Genomic DNA, 20,263 nt, shown 5'->3' on the forward strand with positions numbered 1-20,263 from the left:
AAAAAATGGGAAACATGAGGTAAAAAAGGGTGGGAAACTGTTGGGAAATGTGAAGGGGAAAGAGGGAAGTTAAAAAATGGGAAATGTGAGGGGAAAAATGTGTGGGAAAAGGGAGAGGAAAAAGAGGAGAAAAAGTGAGGTAAAGAATGGGAAAAATAAGGGAAAAAAGAGTGGAAAACGTGAGGGGAGAAAAGGGCGGGAAATGTGAGGGGAGAAAATGGCGGAAAAGGTGAGGGAGAAGGGCGTGAAAAATGGTGGAAAAAGGGAGGAAAACATAAGGTAAGAAAATGGGAAATTTGAGGGGGAAAGAGGGTGGAAAACGTGAGGTAAAAAATGGGAAATGTGAGGGGGAAAATGTTATGAAATGTGAGGGGGGTAAAAGGTGGAAAATATGGAGTAAAAAATGGGAAATAAGAGAGGGAAAATGGTGGGAAAGGTGAGGGGGGGAAAGGGAGGGAAATGTGAGGTAAAAAATTGGAAACCTGAGGGTGAAAATGGCAGGAAGAGTGAGGGGAGAAAATGTTGGGAAATGCGAGGGGGAAAGAAGGTGGAAAATATGAGTTAAAAAATGGGAAAGGTGAGGTAAAAAATGGGATACCTGAGGGTCAAAATGTTGGGAAACATGAGGTAAAAAATGGGAAATGTGAGGGGGAAAATGTTGGGAAACGTGAGGAGAAAATGTTGGGAAATGTGAGCTGTCCGTGCTGGCCCTTGTGGGGGAAAATATTATTATTATTATTATTATTATTATTATTATTATTATTATTATTATTATTATTATTATTTTATATTTATATTTATATTTATTTTATATTATATTATAATATTATTATTATTATTATATTATTAATATTATTGTTAATTATTATTAATTATTATTAATAATAATATCTATTATTGTTTCTTCTAGTAGATTTATACATTCTATTGCTACATAATATTGCTATATTATTATATATTATATTCTATTTTTATATATACATTTATTATTATAATTGTGACCATGAGAATAATTATTGTTGTCATTATTATTATTATTAATAATAATAATAGGAGTAATAATAGCAAAAAATTTATTTTGAAGTAAACCCTCGGGATTTTCCCCAAAAACCTCGGGTTTCTCCCCAAAACCTCGGGATTTTCCCAAAAAACCTCGGGTTTTTCCCGAAAACTTCGGGATTTTCCCGAAAATCGCGGGTTTCTCCCTAAAATCTCGGTTTTGTTTCTTTTTTTTCCTCTAAAATCTCGGGTTTCTCCTGAAAACCTCGTGTTTCTGCCTAAAATCTCGAATTTTTCCCAAAATCCGCTCGATTTTTCCCCAGAAACTCGGGTTTCTCCCTAAAACCTCGCATTTTTTTTCTGAAACCTCGGGGTTTTCCCCTAAAATCTCGGGTTTTTCCTCAAAACCGTGCGGTTTTTCCCCAAATCCGCGGCTGCCCCCCAGAAAACCTCGTCTTTTCCCCCCAAAACCTCAGGATTTCCCATTCAAATCTCCTATTTTTCCCCCAAAACCCACGTCTTTCTCCCTAAAATCGCGGATTTCCCCCCCCCGAAACCTCGTGTTTTCCCTTAAAACCTCACTTTTCTCCCAAAAAACCTCCCTTTTTTTCTCCAAAACTTCATTTTTTTTCTCCTCCAAACCTCGGCTTTCTCCCTAAAATATAATTTTTTCTCCCTGAAACTTCGCGGTTTTCCCTAAAACCTCTTTTTTTTCTCCCCCAGATTTTCTTTTTTCCCCCAAAACCGCGAGGTTTCTCCCTGAAATCCCCGGGTTTCTCCCAGAAATTCCCGATTTTTTCCCAAACCCGCGGTTTTTTTTCCCCAATCCCTTGTTCCCGCCCCGCGGCCGTGCCCTGCAGAGCCCGGATAGCTCAGTCGGTAGAGCATCAGACTTTTAATCTGAGGGTCCAGGGTTCAAGTCCCTGTTCGGGCGACTCTCCTTTTCCTCTTTTCTTTCCTTTTTTTTTAATTTCTTAACTCCTTTTTTCCCTTTTTTTTCACTGTTTTTCCCTTTTTCCTCTTTTCCCAGCCCGCCCCGGGGGTTTCCCCGCCCCCTCCCGCTGGGGTCTCTTTTTCCTGGCGGAGGGAGCGGCGCGGAGCGATCCGAGCGGTCCCATGGTGTAATGGTGAGCACTCTGGACTCTGAATCCAGCGATCCGAGTTCGAATCTCGGTGGGACCTGCGCCTCCTTTTGCGGGTGGTGCCTCCCAACGCCAGCCCTGGGGTGTCCCCGAGGTGTCCCCAGGGTGTCCCTGGCATGTCCCTGCTCTGGGGTGTCCCCAGGGTGTCCCAGGCATGTCCCTGCTCTGGGGTGTCCCCAAGGTGTCCCCGAGGTGTCCCTGGCACGTCCCTTCTTTGGGGTGTCCCCGAGGTGTCCCCAGGGTGTCCCTGGCATGTCCCTTCTTTGGGGTGCCCCCGAGGTGTCCCAGGCATGTCCCTGCTTTGGGGTGTCCCCGAGGTGTCCCTGGCATGTCCCTGCTTTGGGGTGTCCCCGAGGTGTCCCCGAGGTGTCCCTGGCATGTCCCTGCTTTGGGGTGTCCCCGAGGTGTCCCCGAGGTGTCCCTGGCACGTCCCTGCTTTGGGGTGTCCCCGAGGTGTCCCCGAGATGTCCCTGAGGCGTCCCAGATGGACAGCTGGGCTGGCAGAGGCTGGACAGATGGACAGCCAGACAGCTGGGCTGGCAGAAGCTGGACAGCCAGATAGAGGCCGGACAGCCAGACAGAGGCCGGACAGATGGACAGCCAGGCTGCTAGAGGCCGGACAGCCAGACAGAGGCCGGACAGATGGACAGAGGCCGGACAGCCGGACAAAGGCCGGACAGATGGACAGCCGGGCTGCTAGAGGCTGGACAGCTGGACAGAGTCCGGACAGATGGACAGCCGGGCTGCTAGAGGCTGGACAGCCAGACAGAGGCCGGACAGATGGACAGTCAAGGTGGCAGAGGCCAGACAGCCAGACAGAGGCCGGACAGATGGACAGCCGGGCTGCTAGAGGCTGGACAGCCAGACAGAGGCCGGACAGATGGACAGTCAAGGTGGCAGAGGCCGGACAGCCGGAGAGAGGCCGGACAGATGGACAGCCAGGCTGCTAGAGGCTGGACAGCCAGACAGAGGCCGGACAGATGGACAGCCGGGCTCCCAGAGGATGGATGGCTGGACAGCCGGACAGTCAAGGTGGCAAAGGCCAGACAGCTGGAGAGAGGCCGGACAGCTGGACAGACAGGATAGCAGAGGCCAGAGAGACGGACAGAGGACGGACAGATGGACAGCCAGGCTGCTAGAGGCCGGACAGCCAGACAGAGGCCGGACAGCCGGACAGACAGGATAGCAGAGGCCGGACAGCCGGAGAGAGGCCGGACAGCCGGACAGTCAAGGTGGCAGAGGCCAGACAGCCGGACAGACAGGATAGCAGAGGCCGGACAGACAGACAACCAGGCAGCCGGGCACGCAGAGCCACCGGTCCGTGGCAGCCGCGGAGCCGCTCCCGGGGGCGGGGAAGGCCAAAGGGAGGAAAACAATGGGAGAGGAGGAAGGAAAAACAAACAGAGAGCACGAACCACAGAGCGGCGACCTCCGGCCCCGGCCCCGCCGCCGGCACGGCCCAAAGGTCACCCGGCGGACCTTGGCCACCGGCCCCGCCGCGCTGGTGGCCATGGCGCCGCTGCCGGCCCTGCTGGCCCTGCTGGCCGCGCTGCTGCTCCTGGTTCCCCTGGCCGCAGCCCGCTGGGCGCCCTTCCTGTGGCACGACCTGTCCTTCTTCCTCACCATGGCGCGGTCATCGCTGCGCTGCCGCCGGCGCATGGCCGCCCGGCCGGCCGCCACGCTGCTGGACGTGTTCCGGCGGCACGTGCGGCTGCGGCCGCGCCATCCCCTGCTGCTCTTCGGCGACGAGGTGTTCACCTTCCAGGACCTGGAGCTCCGCAGCAACCGCGCGGCCTGGGCGCTGCGGCGGAGCGCGGGGCTGCGGCCGGGACGGACGGTGGCCGTGTTCCTGCCCAACGAGCCGGCCTACCTGTGGACCTGGCTGGCCTTGGCCAAGCTGGGCTGCCCCATGGCGTGCCTCAACTGCAACGTGCGGGGACGGGCGCTGCGGCACGCGCTGGAGGCGGCCGAGGCCACCGTGATGCTGGCCAGTCCTGGTGAGAGGGGACAATGTGGCATTCAGGGGGGGTTTGTGGCCACCAGGGTCACCAGAGTGCTGGCCAGTCCTGGTGAGAAGGGACAGCGCAGGGGGTTGGGGACGTGAGGGGGTTGTGGCCACCAAGGCCACCGTGATGCTGGCCAGTCCTGGTGAGAGGGGACAATGTGGCATTCAGGGGGGTTTGTGGCCACCAAGGCCACCGTGATGCTGGCCAGCCCTGGTGAGACAGGACAGTGCAGGGGGTTGGGGACGTGAGGGGGTTGGGGCCACCAAGGCCACCAGGGTGCTGGCCAGAGGGGACAATGAGGTGTTCGGGGGGGTTTGTGGCCACCAAGGCCATTGTGGTGCTGGCCAGCCCTGGTGAGAGGGGACAGTGCAGGGTTTGGGGACATGAGGGGTTGTGGCCACCAAAGCCATTGTGATGCTGGCCAGTCCTGGTGAGAGGGGACAGTGCAGGGGGTTGGGGACAGGAGGGGGTTGTGGCCACCAAGGCCATCAGGGTGCTGGCCAGTCCTGGTGAGAGGGGACAATGTGGCATTCAGGGGGGGTTTGTGGCCACCAAGGCCACCGTGATGCTGGCCAGTCCTGGTGAGAGGGGACAGCGCAGGGTTTGGGGACGTGAGGGGGTTGTGGCCACCAGGGTCACCAGGGTGCTGGCCAGCCCTGGTGAGAGGGGACAATGAGGTGTTCAGGGGGGTTTGTGGCCACCAAGGCCACCCTGGTTAGAGGGGACAATGTGGCATTTGAGAGGTTTTGGGGACATGAGGGGTTGTGGCCACCAAGGTCACCCTGGTCTGTGCCAGCCCCAGTGAGAGGGGACAACAAGGTGTTTGGGGGGTTTGTGGCCACCAAGGCCACTGTGGTGCTGGCCAGTCCTGGTGAGAGGGGACAGTGCAAGGGTTTGGGGACATGAGGGGGTTGTGGCCACCAGGGTCACCAGGGTGCTGGCCAGTCCTGGTGAGAGGGGACAATGATGTGCTCAGGGGGGTTTGTGGCCACCAAAGTCACCCTGGTATGTGCCAGCCCCAGTGAGAGGGGACAACAAGGCGTTCGGAGGGGGGTTGTGGCCACCAAGGCCACTGTGGTGCTGGCCAGTCCTGGTGAGAGGGGACAGTGCAAGATTTGGGGACATGAGGGGATTGTGGCCACCAAGGTCACTGTGGTGCTGGCCAGCCCTGGTGAGAGGGGACAATGAGGTGTTTGGGGAATTTGGGGATATGAGGGGGTTGTGGCCACCAAGGCCACCCTGGTTAGAGGGGACAATGTGGCATTTGAGGGCTTTTGGGGACATGAGGGGTTGTGGCCACCGAGGCCACCCTGGTCTGTGCCAGCCCCAGTGAGAGGGGACAACAAGGTGTTTGGAGGGGGGTTGTGGCCACCAGGGCCACTGTGGTGCTGGCCAGCCCTGGTGAGAGGGGACAGCGCAAGGTTTGGGGACGTGAGGGGTTGTGGCCACAAAAGCCATTGTGATGCTGGCCAGCCCTGGTGAGAGGGGACAATGTGGCATTCAGGGGGGTTTGTGGCCACCAAGGCCATTGTGTTGCTGGCCAGTCCTGGTGAGAGGGGACAGCGCAGGGTTTGGGGACATGAGGGGGTTGTGGCCACCAAGGCCACCATGGTTTGTGCCAGTCCTGGTGAGAGGGGACAGTGCAAGGTTTGGGGACATGAGGGGTTGTGGCCACCAGGGTCACCAGGGTACTGGCCAGCCCTGGTGAGAGGGGACAATGAGGTGTTTGGGAGGGTTTGGGGACATGAGGGGGTTGTGGCCACCACGGTCACCATGGTGCTGGCCAGTCCTGGTGAGAGGGGACAACACAGGGGTTTGGGGACATGAAGGGATTGTGGCCACCAAGGCCACCAGGGTGCTGGCCAGAGGGGACAATGAGGTGTTCAGGGGGGTTTGTGGCCACCAAGGCCACCCTGGTCTGTGCCAGTCCTGGTGAGAGGGGACAATGTGGCATTAGGGGGCAGTTTGTGGCCACCAAGGCCCCAGTGAGAGGGGACCACACAGGGTTTGGGGACATGAGGGGGTTATGGCCACCAGGGTCACTGTGATGCTGGCCAGCCCTGGTGAGAGGGGACAATGAGGTGTTCGGGGGGTTTGTGGCCACCAAGGCCACCGTGATGCTGGCCAGTCCTGGTGAGAGGGGACAGTGCAAGGTTTGGGGACAGGAGGGGGTTGTGGCCACCAGGGTCACCCTGGTCTGTGCCAGTCCTGGTGAGAGGGGACAATGAAGTGTTTGGGAGGGGGGTTGTGGCCACCAAAGCCACTGTGGTGCTGGCCAGCCCCAGTGAGAGGGGACAATGAGGTGTTTGAGAGGGTTTGGGGACATCAGGGGGTTGTGGCCACCAGGGTCACCAGGGTACTGGCCAGCCCTGGTGAGAGGGGACAGTGTGGCATTTGGGGGGGGCTGTGGCCACCAAGGCCACCATGGTTTGTGCCAGCCCCGGTGAGAGGGGACAATGTGGCATTCAGGGGAGTTTGTGGCCACCAAGGCCATTGTGATGCTGGCCAGCCCTGGTGAGAGGGGACAGCGCAGGGGGTTGGGGACATGAGGGAGTTGTGGCCACCAAGGTCACTGTGGTGCTGGCCAGCTCTGGTGAGAGGGGACAGTGCAAGGTTTGGGGACATGAGGGGGTTGTGGCCACCAAGGCCATCGTGATGCTGGCCAGTCCTGGTGAGAGGGGACAGTGCAAGGTTTGGGGACATGAGGGGGTTGTGGCCACCAGGGTCATCAGGGTGCTGGCCAGTCCTGGTGAGAGGGGACAGCGCAGGGTTTGGGGACATGAGGGGTTTGCGGCCACCAAGGCCACCCTGGTCTGTGCCAGCCCCGGTGAGAGGGGACAATGAGGTGTTCGGAGAGGGGTTGTGGCCACCCAGGCCATCGTGGTGCTGGCCAGCCCTGGTGAGAGGGGACAACACAGGGGTTTGGGGACATGAAGGGGTTGTGACCACCAGAGTCACTGTGGTGCTGGCCAGGCCTGGTGAGAGGGGACAATGAGGTGTTCGGGGGGTTTGTGGCCACCAAGGCCATTGTGATTTGTGCCAGCCCTGGTGAGAGGGGACAGCGCAGGGGGTTGGGGACATGAGGGGGTTGTGGCCACCAAGGCCACCGTGATTTGTGCCAGCCCCAGCGAGTGACCGTGGGGTGGGGGGTCTGCACGTGTGTCACTGTCCCTGGGTGTGTCACTGTCACTCGGTGTGTCACTGCCCCGGGTGTCACTGTCCCTGGTGTCACTGTCCCTGGGTGTGTCACTGTCCCTGGGTGTGTCACTGTCACTGTGGGTGCCACTGCCCCGGGTGTCACTGTCCCTGGGTGTGTCACTGTCACTGTGGGTGCCACTGCCCCAGGTGTCACTGTCCCTGGGTGTGTCCCTGTGGGTGTCACTGTCCCTGGGTGTGTCCCTGTCCCTGGGTGTGTCACTGTCACTGTGGGTGCCACTGCCCCGGGTGTCACTGTCCCTGGATGTGTCCCTGTGGGTGTCTCTGTCCCTGGGTATGTCACTGCCTCGGGTGTCACTGTCACTGGGTGTCACTGTCCCTGGGTGTGTCACTGTGGGTGTCACTGTTCCTATGTGCCCCTGTCCCTGCCCCTGTCCCTGTCCCTCTCCCTCTCCCTCTCCCTGTCCCCTGTCCCTAACCCTATCCCCTGTCCCTGTCCCCTGTTCCTGTTCCTGTCCCTGTCCCTGTGTGTCCCTGTCCCTGGGGTACTTGGGGTTTTTGGGCTGTCTGGGGGGTCACAGGGACCCCATTTGGGATCCAGCTGTGCCCACCTGCCCAGGTGGTGCCATTTGGGATCCAGCTGTGCCCACCTGCCCAGGTGGTGCCCATTTGGGAGTCCAGCTGTGCCCACCTGCCCAGGTGGTGCCCATTTGGGATCCAGCTGTGCTCACCTGCCCATTTGGGATCCAGCTGTGCCCACCTGCCCAGGTGGTGCCCGTTTGGGATCCAGCTGTGCCCACCTGCCCAGGTGGTGCCCGTTTGGGATCCAGGTGTGCCCACCTGCCCAGGTGGTGCCCATTTGGGATTCCAGCTGTGCCCACCTGCCCACTTGGGATTCCAGCTGTGCCCACCTGCCCAGGTGATGTCATTTGGGATTCCAGCTGTGCCCACCTGCCCAGGTGTCCGTCCCGCTCACCCCCGTGTCCGTGTGTCCCGCAGAGCTCCGCGAGGCCGTGCAGGAGGTCCTGCCCGACCTGCGGCGCGACGGCGTCGCCGTCTTCTACCTGAGCGCGGCCTCGCCCACGCCAGGTGTGCAGGCGCTGCTCCCCGCCATCGAGGCCGCACCTGCCGAGCCGCCGCCCGCCGAGCTCCGCGCCGGCGTCGGCGCCGACTCCAAGGCCATGTACATCTACACCTCGGGCACCACAGGTGAGGGCGGGGCTCCGGGGGGCGTGGGCACCTGGGGGGCTTCCTGGATCATGGTGGGACCACCTTGACCAGGTGTGTCCACATGGGCACCTGGGGGGCTTCCTGGATCATGGTGGGTTCACCTGGGCCAGGTGTGTCCACATGGGCACCTTGGGGGGTGTCCTGGATCATGGTGGGGCCACCTTGGCCAGGTGTGTCCACATGGGCACCTTGGGGGCCTTCCTGGACCATGGAGGGTTCACCTGGGCCAGGTGTGTCCACATGGGCACCTTGAGGGGTGTCCTGGACCATGGTGGGGCCACCTGGGCCAGGTGTGTCCACATGGGCACCTTGGGGGGTGTCCTGGATCATGGTGGGTTCACCTGGGCCAGGTGTGTCCACATGGGCACCTTGGGGGTATTCCTGGACCATGGAGGGTTCACCTGGGCCAGGTGTGTCCTGCCTGTGTCCACATGGACATCTTGGAGGGGCTTGGGGTGTTCCTGGACCACGGTGGGCCCACCTTGGCCAGGTGTGTCCACATGGGCACCTTGGGGGGCTTCCTGGACCATGGTGGGCACACCTGGGCCAGGTGTGTCATGGCTGTGTCCACCTGGGCAGCTTGGAGGGGTCTTGGGGGTCTTCCTAGACCACGGGGAGTCCACCTGGGCCAGGTGTGTCCTGGCTGTGTCCACACATAGTTTGGAGGTGTCTTGGGGGGCTTCCTAGACCATGGTGGGGCCACCTTGGCCAGGTGTGTCCCAGTTATGTCCATGTGGGTGGGTCAGCACAGGAGGGGTCTTGGGGGTCTTCCTGGACCATGGTGGGTCCACCTTGGCCAGGTGTGTCCTGGCTGTGTCCACCTGGGCAGCTTGGAGGGGTCTTGGGGGACTTCCTGGTCCATGGTGGGTTCACCTGGGCCAGGTGTGTCCACATGGGCACCTTGGGGGCTTCCTGGATCATGGAAGGTTCACCTGGGCCAGGTGTGTCCACATGGGCACCTTGGGGGGTGTCCTGGATCATGGTGGGTTCACCTGGGCCAGGTGTGTCCTGGCTGTGTCCACATGGACATCTTGGAGGGGCTTGGGGTGTTCCTGGACCATGGTGGGTTCACCTGGGCCAGGTGTGTCCTGCTGTGTCCACCTGGACAGCTTGGAGGGGTCTTGGGGGTCTTCCTGGTCCATAGTGGGCCCACCTTGGCCAGGTGTGTCCACATGGGCACCTTGGGGGGCTTCCTGGAGCATGGTGGGTCCACCTGGCCCAGGTGTGTCCTGGCTGTGTCCACCTGGGCAGCTTGGAGAGGTCTTGGGGGTCTTCCTAGACCACGGGGAGTCCACCTGGGCCAGGTGTGTCCTGGCTGTGTCCACATATAGTTTGGAGGTGTCTTGGGGGGCTTCCTGGACCACGGTGGGTTCACCTGGGCCAGGTGTGTCCATGCATGGGGCAGCTTGGAGGGGTCTTGGGGGGCTTCCTGGACCATGGTGGGTCCACCTGGGCCAGGTGTGTCCTGGCTGTGTCCACCTTGACAGGTCAGCATGGGGGAGCTTGGGGGGCTTGGAGGAGCTTGGGGGGCTTCCTGGACCATGGTGGGTTCACCTGGCCCAGGTGTGTCCACATGGGCAGCTTGGGGGGCTTCCTGGAGCATGGTGGGGCCACCTGGGCCAGGTGTGTCCACATGGGCACCTTGGGGGGCTTCCTGGACCATGGTGGGCACACCTGGGCCAGGTGTGTCATGGCTGTGTCCACCTGGGCAGCTTGGAGGGGTCTTGGGGGTCTTCCTAGACCACGGGGAGTCCACCTGGGCCAGGTGTGTCCTGGCTGTGTCCACACATAGTTTGGAGGTGTCTTGGGGGCCTTCCTGGACCACGGTGGGTCCACCTGGGCCAGGTGTGTCCCAGTTATGTCCATGTGGTTGGGTCAGCACAGGAGGGGTCTTGGGGGTCTTCCTGGACCACGGTGGGCCCACCTGGGCCAGGTGTGTCCCGTGCCCGTGGGGGGCTCGTGCATCACCCCCGGGATGAACCCGCACCAGGTTCCTCACGATTCCCCCACCAAGAACCAGCGACCCCCACCTGCCGAGACCCCCAGCGCCCACCCCGGGACCCCCGGGACCCCCCAGACCCCCGAGGGGTGCCAGCAGGGCCGGTTGTCCCCGCAGGGCTGCCCAAGGCGGCGGTGATCACGGAGATGAAGATGATGATGGTGGCCAGCCTGGCGCGGATCTGCGGGCTGCGGCCCCGCGACGTCGTCTACACCACGCTGCCGCTCTACCACTCGGCCGGGCTCCTGGTGGGGCTGGGAGGGTGTCTGGACGTGGGTACGGACACGGAGGGACGGACGGACGGACGGACAGCGGGGGGGGTGGGGAAGGGATGGAGGGATGGATGGATGGATGGATGGATGGATGGATGATGGATGGATGGATGGATGGATGGATGATGGATGGATGGATGGATGGATGGATGGATCATGGATGGATGATGGATGGATGGATGGATGGATGGATGGATGGATGATGGATCATGGATGGATGGATGGATGGATCATGGATGGATGGATGGATGGATGATGGATGGATGGATGGATGGATGGATGGATGGATGGATGGATGGATGATGGATGGATGGATGGATGGATGGATGGATGGATGATGGATGGATGGATGGATGGATGGATGATGGATGGATGATGGATCATGGATGGATGGATGGATGGATCATGGATGGATGATGGATGGATGGATGGATGGATGGATGGATGGATGGATGGATGGATGGATGATGGATGGATGATGGATGATGGATGATGGATGGATGATGGATGGATGGATGGATGGATGGATGGATGGATACATGGATGGATGGATGGATGGATGATGGATGGATGATGGATGCATGATGGATGGATGGATGATGGATGGATGATGGATGGATGGATGGATGGATGATGGATGGATGGATGGATGATGGATGGATGGATGATGGATGGATGGATGATGGATGGATGGATGGATGGATGGATGGATAGATGCAGACAAGGAGAAGAGCCAAGACTGGCCTTGTCACCATCCCCTCTCCGCGTCCCCAGGTGCCACCTGCGTCCTGCGCCCCAAATTCTCCGCCTCCCAGTTCTGGCCTGACTGCCGGCGCTACAACGTCTCCGTCATCCAGTACGTGGGCGAGCTGATGCGCTACCTGTGCAACACCCCCCAGGTGAGGCCCCGCCCACCCCCGACCCCACCCTGAGGTGTCACCGCCTCTCCTGTCACCCCGTCCCCGCGTCCCCCCGCAGCGCCCCGACGACCGCGAGCACGGCGTGCGCATGGCGCTGGGCAACGGCATGAGGGCGGAGGTGTGGCGGGAATTCCTGCGGCGCTTCGGGCCCGTCGACGTCTGGGAGTTCTACGGGGCCACCGAGGGCAACGCCGGCTTCATCAACTACACCGGCAAGGTCGGCGCCGTGGGCAGGGCCAACCCCTTCATCAAGGTGAGCAGGGGGACATGGAGGGGATGGCGAGAGGGATGGGGGGATCATGGATGGATGGATGGATGGATGGATGGATGATGGATGGAGGATGGATGGAGGATGGATGGATGGATGGATGGAGGGATGGATGGATGGATGGATGGATGGATGGATGGATGGAGGATGATGGATGGAGGATGGATGGAGGATGGATGGATGGATGGATGGATGGATGGATGGATGGATGGATGGATGGATGATGGATGGAGGATGATGGATGGAGGATGGATGGAGGATGGATGGATGGATGGATGGATGGATGGATGGATGGATGGATGGATGATGGATGGAGGATGGATGGAGGATGGATGGATGGATGGATGGATGGATGGATGGATGGATGGATGGATGGATGGATGGATGATGGATCATGGATGGATGGATGGATGATGGATGATGGATGGATGGATGGATGATGGATGGATGGAGATGGATGATGGCAGTCTGGGAGTTCTACGGGGCCACCGAGGGCAACGCCGGCTTCATCAACTACACCGGCAAGGTCGGCGCCGTGGGCAGGGCCAACCCCTTCATCAAGGTGAGCACGGAGACACGGAGGGGACGGCGAGAGGGATGGGGGGATGATGGATGGATGGATGGATGGATGGATGGATGGATGGATGATGGATGATGGATGGATGGATGGATGGATGGATGGATGGATGGATGGATGGATGATGGATCATGGATGGATCATGGATGGATGGATGGATGGATGATGGATGGATGCATGATGGATGGATGGATGGATGATGGATGGATGGATGGATGGATGGATGGATGGATGGATGGATGGATGGATGATGGATCATGGATGGATCATGGATGGATGGATGGATGGATGGATGGATGGATGGATGGATGGATGGATGGATGGATGGATGATGGATCATGGATGGATCATGGATGGATGGATGGATGGATGGATGGATGGATGGATGGATGGATGATGGATGGATGGATGGATGATGGATCATGGATGGATGGATGGATGGATGGATGGATGGATGATGGATGGATGGATGGATGGATGGATGGATGATGGATGGATGATGGATGGATGATGGATGGATCATGGATGGATCATGGATGGATGGATGGATGGATGGATGGATGGATGATGGATCATGGATGGATCATGGATGGATGGATGATGGATGGATGGATGGATGGATGGATGATGGATGGATGGATGATGGATCATGGATGGATGGATGGATGGATGGATGATGGATGGATGGATGATGGATCATGGATGGATGGATGGATGGATGGATGGATGGATGGATGATGGATCATGGATGGATCATGGATGGATGATGGATCATGGATGGATGATGGATGGATGATGGATGGATCATGGATGGATCATGGATGGATCACGGATGGATGGATGATTCCTCAAGCTGGATCCTCCAGTTGGGTTTCATCCAAGGAAAGCTGAACCCTTGGTTGAGCCTTGGATGGAGCTCTTGGCTGGCGCTGGCAGAGTCCCCAAAACGCTTTTTTCCCACCCAAAATGAGCCTCCCCCACCTTGGCCAGCGTTGACCCCACAGTGTTGACGTTCAGGTTTTGGGGTGCCCAAGGGGTCCCGCTCATCTCTGCGGCCCTGGGCAGAAAAAGCTGCAAAAATCTGATTTTTGAGGAAAACTGGGATGGAGGAAAAGCTCAAAAATCAGATTTTGGAGCAGAAGTTGGGATGGAGTAAAAGCTCAAAAATCTGATTTTTCAGGAAAAAAGGGATGGAGGAAAAGCTCAAAAATCAGATTTTGGAGCAGAAGTTGGGATGGAGTAAAAGCTCAAAAATCTGATTTTTCAGGAAAAAAGGGATGGAGGAAAAGCTCAAAAATCAGATTTTTGAGGAAAAATGGGATGGAGGAAAAGCTCAAAAATCAGATTTTGAGCAGAAGCTGGAATGGAGTAAAAGCTCAAAAATCAGATTTTTGGGCAAATGGTGGAACAGAGGAAAAGTTGCAAAATTCAGATTTTGGAGCAGAAGCTGGGATGGAGTAAAAGCTCAAAATTTCAGATTTTGAGCAAATGGTGGAACAGAGGAAAAGTTGCAAAATTCAGATTTTTGAGCAGAAGCTGGATGGAGTAAAAGCTCCAAAATCAAATTTTTGGGCAAATGCTGGGAAGGAGCAAAAGCTCAAAAATCAAATTTTTTTCAGGAAAACAAGGATGGAGTAAAAGCTCAAAAATCAGATTTTTGGGCAAATGGTGGAACAGAGGAAAAGCTCAAAAATCAGATTTTGGAGCAGAAGCTGGGATGGTGTAAAGGCTCAAAATTCAGATTTTTGAGTAAAAGCTGGGATGGAGCAAAAGCTGCAAAAATCAGATTTTTCAGGAAAACTGGGTTGGAGTAAAAGCTCAAAAATCAAATTTTTGGGCAAAAGCTGGGTTGGAGTAAAAGCTCAGAAATCAGATTTTTGGGCAAATGGTGGAACGGAGGAAAAGCTCAAAATTCAGATTTTTGAGCAGAAGCTGGGATGGAGTAAAAGCTCAAAAATCAGATTTTTGGGCAAAAGCTGGGTTGAAGTAAAAGTTGCAAAAATTCAGATTTTTGAGCAAATGGTGGAACAGAGGAACAGCTGCAAAATTCAGATTTTTGAGCAGGAGCTGGGATGGGGTAAAAGCTCAAAAATCTGATTTTTGAGGAAAACTGGGATGGAGTAAAGGCTTAAAAATCAGATTTTTGGGCAAAAGGTGGAATGGAATAAAAGCTCAAAATTCAGATTTTTGAGCAAAAGCTGGGATGGAATAAAAGCTCAAAATTCAGATTTTTCCCCCTTTTTCCCATCAAGTTGTCCCACAGATTTGGAAGATTCCACCTTGACTTCATTCATTTGATTGGCTCAGATGAAACCGTATTTAAATAAATTTAAATGAGATTCGATTTTAGGGATTTCACCGAAATAATTTCAAATTAAAGATGAATTAAATTAATCCAAATTCAAAATTAAAACCATTTTGAATGTCGGGACTGGGGGCATTCCCGTGGGTTGGAACGGACCAATCACAGCCGAGCACAGCCAGAATGGGAGGGAAATTCTGGAACTTTCCACGGGAAAGAAATTCTGGAAGTTTCCCTGGGAAGGAAATTTCAATGGGAAGGAAATTCTGGAAATTTCCATGGGAGGAAAATTCTGAAAGTTTCCATGATAAGGAAATTCTGGAAGTTTCCATGGGAAGGAAGTTTCCATGGGAAGGAAATTTCCATGGGAAGGAAATTCTGGAAATTTCCATGGGAAGGAAATTCTGGAAATTTCCATGGAATGAATTCCAGATGTTTCCATGGGAAGGAAATTTCCATGGGAAGGAAATTCTGGAACTTTCCGTGGGAAGGAAATTCTGGAAATCTCCACGGCATGAATTCTGGAAGTTTCTGTGGGAAGGAAACTCTGGAACTTTCCGTGGGAAGGAAATTCTGGAACTTTCCGTGGGAAGGAAATTCTGGAAATTTCCACAGCATGAATTCTGGAAGTTTCCGTGGGAAGGAAATTCTGGAACTTTCCATGGGAGGGAAACTCTGGAAATTTCATGAGAAGGAAATTCTGGAAATTTCCACGGAAAGGAAATTCTGGAACTTTCCATGGGAGGGAAAGTCTGGAAATTTCCATGGAATGATTTCCAGAAGTTTCCATGGGAAGGAAATTTCCGTGGGAAGGAAATTCTGGAACTTTCTGTGGGAAGGAAATTTCCGTGGGAAGGAGATTCTGCAGATTTCCACGGCATGAATTCTGGAACTTTCCATGGGAAGGAAACTCTGCAAATTTCCACGGGAAGGAAATTCCGGAACTTTCCATGGAGGCCAATCCCCCTCCCCGTTTCCCACCCCGGTTTCTCCCCTCCCCGCAGTTCTTCGCTCCCTTCGAGCTCATCCGGTACGACGTGGAGCGGGACGAACCCGTCCGCGACCGGCGCGGGCTCTGCGTCCCCACCAAACCCGGTACGGCGCCCCCACGGAAACTACCGGAAACAAAAAATCGAGGGAAGGGTTGGGACAACCTCCAACCTTCCTCCTCCTCCTCCTCCTCCTCGGCCAGGTGAGACGGGGCTGCTGGTGATGAAGATCACGCGGAACGCGCCCTTCCACGGCTACGCCGGCGACGCGCGGAAGACGGAGAGGAAAATCCTGAGGGACGTCCTGGCCCGGGGCGACGCCTTCTTCAACAGCGGCGACCTCCTGGTGATGGACGCCCAGGGCTTCCTCTACTTCCAGGACCGCGTCGGAGACACCTTCCGGTAATTTCCGGCGCGGAGGCGGTGCCGGGGCGAGGGAGGAGGGGGGGAGGGTGAGTTGGTTGGTTGGTTGTTGGGTGGTGGAGGGGATTTCAGGGAATGGAAGGGAAATTTTAAGGAAAGGAAATTTCAAGGAAAGGAAATTTCAAGGAAATTTCAAGGAAAGGAAAGGAAATTTTAAGGGAAGGAAAGGAAATTTCAAGGAAATGAAATTTCAAGGAAATTTCAAGGAAAGGAAGTTTCAAGGAAAGGAAATTTCAAGGAAATTTCAAGGAAAGGAAATGAAATTTCAAGGAAATTTCAATGAAAGGAAGTTTCAAGGAAAGGAAAGAAAATTTCAAGGGAAGGAAAGGAAATTTCAAGGAAAGGAAATTTCAAGGAAATTTCAAGGAAATGAAATTTTAAGGAAATTTCAAGGAAAGGAAATTTCAAGGAAAGAAAAGGAAATTTCAAGGAAAGGAAAGAAAATTTCAATGAAATTTCAAGGAAAGGAAAGAGAATTTCAAGGAAATTTCAAGGAAAGGAAATTTCAAGGAAAGGAAAGAGAATTTCAAGGAAATTTCAAGGAAAGGAAATTTCAAGGAAAGGAAATTTCAAGGAAAGGAAAGGAAATTTCCAGGAAAGGAAATTTCAAGCTCCTCAGCCTCTCAGGAGAAAAGACCCTGACAAAAAGGATTTTTCCCCACATCTGTCCGTGCCGGCCCTGACGGCTCCGTCCCTGCTCCTCCCCAGCTGGAAGGGGGAGAACGTGGCCACGACGGAGGTGGAGGCCACGCTGGCCTTGCTCAGCTTCATCCAGGAGGTCAACGTCTACGGCGTGGCCGTGCCGGGTGAGTCCCCCCAAAACCAGGACCTGGGGAGGGGGGGTTGAGGTGGGGGAGGCGTCCCCAGGTGCTCTGAGCCAGCACCAAAAGGGGTCTTCAAAAGGGATCCCTTCAAAAATCCCTTCCAAAGGGAATTTTTAACACCCTGAGGTGCTCTGAGCACAAAACATCCCCCACAACGGCCCCAAGAATCCCCCAAAAGGGTGAAAACGGGATTTGGTGGCCCAAAGCGAGCGGCAGGGGCTGGGTTGGGTCGGTGTGGCTACGAAAGAGACGAAAATAGGGAGAATTCACCCCAAACGAGCAGCCGGCGTCGTTCTGCGCACGGGACGCGCCTGCGCCGCCTTCCCAAAACCGGGACAAAGCCACCCAAAACACGTCGGGTCACCCAACACCCCCCCAGTCACCCGGGGGGGGGTCCAAGGAGACCCCGAGGAGTTGAGGTGGCCCCGGGTGACGGCGGGTGATGTCGGCAGGGTGCGAGGGCCGCTGCGGCATGGCCGCCGTGCGCCTCAAGGACGGGGCCGCCTTCGACGGCGACAGACTCTTCGCCTTCACGCAGGAGACGCTGCCCGCCTACGCCGCCCCCCGCTTCATCCGCATCCAGGTCGGGGGGGGGGCTGCGGGGGGTGGGGATGGGCTTGGGAGGGGGAGGGGCCAGCACTGGAACGGCCAATGGTGGCCGGGTGGAGTCATGGGAGGGTTTGGGTTGGAGGGGACTTTGGAGATCATAGAATGGTGGAACTCATGGAATCATGGAAGGGTTTGGGTTGGAGGGGTCTTTGGAGATCATGGAATGGAATGGTGGAACTCATGGAATCATGGAAGGGTTTGGGTTGGAGAAGGTGTTAGAGGTCAAGGAATGGTGGAACTCATGGAATCATGGAAGGGTTTGGGTTGGAGAAGACTTCAGAGCTCATCCAGTTCCATCATGGCCAGGTGGAGTCATGGGAGGGTTTGGGTTGGAGAAGGTGTTAGAGGTCAAGGAATGGTGGAACTCATGGAATCATGGAAGGGTTTGGGTCGGAGGGGTCTTTGGAGCTCATCCAGTTCTGGTCACGGCAGGATGGAATCATGGAAGGTTTGGGTTGGAGAAGACTTCAGGGCTCCTCCAGTTCCATCACGGCAGATGGAATCACGGAATGGTTTGGGGTGGAGAAGACTTTAGAGCTCATCCAGTTCCATCATGGCCGGGTGGAGTCATCGGAGTGTTTGGGTTGGAAGGGTCTTTGGAACTCATCCAGTTCCATCATGGCAGGATGGAATCATGGTAGGGTTTGGGTTGGAGAAGAATTTGGGGCTCATGGAACAGTGGAACTCATGGAATCATGGAAGGGTTTGGGTTGGAGGGGCCTTTGGAGCTCATCCAGTTCTGGTCATGGCAGGATGGACTCATGGAAAGGTTTGGGTTGGAGGGGTCTTTGGAGCTCATCCAGTTCTGGTCACGGCAGGATGGAATCATGGAAGGTTTGGGTTGGAGAAGACTTCAGGGCTCCTCCAGTTCCATCATGGCAGATGGAATCATGGAAGGGTTTGGGTTGGAGGGGCCTTTGGAGCTCATGGAATGGTGGAACTCATGGAATCATGGGAGGGTTTGGGGTGGAGAAGGTGTTAGAGGTCAAGGAATGGTGGAACTCATGGAGTCATGGAAGGGTTTGGGTTGGAGAAGACTTTGGGGCTCATGGAATGGTGGAACTCATGGAGTCATGGAAGGGTTTGGGTTGGAGGGGACTTCAGAGCTCATGGAACGGTGGAACTCATGGAATCATGGAAGGGTTTGGGGTGGAGAAGACTTTAGAGCTCATCCAGTTCCATCATGGCCGGGTGGAGTCACGGGAGGGTTTGGGGTGGAGGGGTCTTTGGAGCTCATGGAATGGTGGAACTCATGGAATCATGGAAGGGTTTGGGCTGCCAACGAGGGTCACCAGGTGCCAGTGGGGGCCACCTGCTGCCAGCGGGACTCACCAGGTGCCAATGGGGTCCACCTGGTGCCAGTGATGATCACCTGGTGCCAGCGGGGCTCACCTGGTGCCAACGGGGCTCACCTGGTGCCAGTGATGATCACCTGGTGCCAGTGATGGTCACCTGTATCAACAAGGGTCACCTGGTGCCAATGGTGGTCACCTGGTGCCAACGAGGGTCACCTGGTGCCATCGGGGCTCACCTGGTGCCAACGGGGCTCACCTGGTGCCAACGGGGCTCACCTGGTGCCAGTGATGGTCACCTGGTGCCAACGGGGCTCACCTGGTGCCAACAAGGGTCACCTGGTGCCAACGGGGGTCACCCTGTGCCAGTGATGGTCACCTGGTGCCAACGGTGGTCCCCTGGTGCCAGTCATGGTCACCCTGTGCCAACGGGGCTCACCTGGTGCCATTGATGGTCACCTGGCGCCACTGGGGCTCACCTGGTGCCAGTGGGGCTCACCTGGTGCCAGCGGGGCTCACCTGGTGCCAATGGTGATCACCTGGTGCCAACGAGGGTCACCCTGTGCCAACGAGGGTCACCTGGTGCCACGGGGGCTCACCTGGTGCCAGCAGGGCTCACCTGGTGCCAGCGGGGGTCACCTGGTGCCAGCGGGGCTCACCTGGCGCCACCCGTGTCGCTGTCCCCAGGCCGCCCTGGAGGTCACGGGCACCTTCAAGCAGTGCAAGAACCGCCTGGTCCAGGAGGGCTTTGACCCGGGCCAGGTCCGGGACCGGCTCTTCGTGCGCGACCCCGCCCGCCGTTCCTACGTCCCGCTGAGCGCCGCCGCCTTCCGCGACATCCAGGAGGGGAGGCTGCCGCTGTAATTAGCCACGGCTAATGAGGGGCTAATTAAGCACTTTGGGGAGGTTCGGAGCGCCTTGGAGCTGCTGGAAATTAAACCCTGAATTCCCAGTTTTGAGTCTTCTTTGGGATTGTAGCGGCTCCTCTGGCGGCGCCGCGGCAGCCGCAGGGCGCTGATGGCCCGGGGTAATTAGCAAAGGTTAATTAGTGGCTAATCCCTTCCCTCTGGAGCTCCACCAGCCGCAGCCGCAGGGCGAAATCTTTTCTTTCCAAACCTCCGCGCCACCTCCGAGCCTCGGAGCTCCTCCAATCCCTCAGCGCCCTCCTCCTCCTCCTCCTCCATCTCCGAGCAACCCCGGGCGCTCCCCCTGGAGCTCCACGGGCTCCTCGGAGCTCCTCCGCGGCTCCGAGCCC

General features: G+C 56.5%; 2 protein-coding genes across 2 annotated transcripts in view; one reads left to right on the forward strand and one right to left on the reverse strand.

The window, feature by feature from the left end:
- Positions 1–217: 217 nt before the first annotated feature.
- SLC27A5 (solute carrier family 27 member 5) lies at positions 218–19,872 on the forward strand (the record flags this gene model as incomplete). Its single annotated transcript, XM_084224332.1, has 12 exons — positions 218–279; positions 2,030–2,172; positions 3,470–4,138; positions 8,303–8,512; positions 10,650–10,808; positions 11,579–11,703; positions 11,783–11,977; positions 15,876–15,966; positions 16,064–16,262; positions 16,992–17,089; positions 17,560–17,690; positions 19,696–19,872. 12 exons carry the CDS (start codon positions 218–220, stop codon positions 19,870–19,872), a joined length of 2,259 nt encoding a protein of 752 aa, XP_084080458.1.
- A 188-nt stretch (positions 19,873–20,060) lies between these two features.
- The window catches only part of LOC311164755 (uncharacterized protein), a gene marked incomplete at both ends in the record, with an annotated part of 4,440 nt that continues 4,237 nt past the window's right edge, over positions 20,061–20,263 (reverse strand). Inside the window, one exon of the mRNA XM_084224333.1 lies at positions 20,061–20,192. Within this exon, the coding sequence (XP_084080459.1) occupies positions 20,061–20,192 (132 nt within the window). The remainder of the gene's footprint in view (positions 20,193–20,263) is intronic.

This window comes from Fringilla coelebs (genome assembly GCF_963513975.1).
Source record: "Fringilla coelebs genome assembly, chromosome: 36".
NCBI classification, from domain to species: Eukaryota; Metazoa; Chordata; class Aves; order Passeriformes; family Fringillidae; genus Fringilla; species Fringilla coelebs.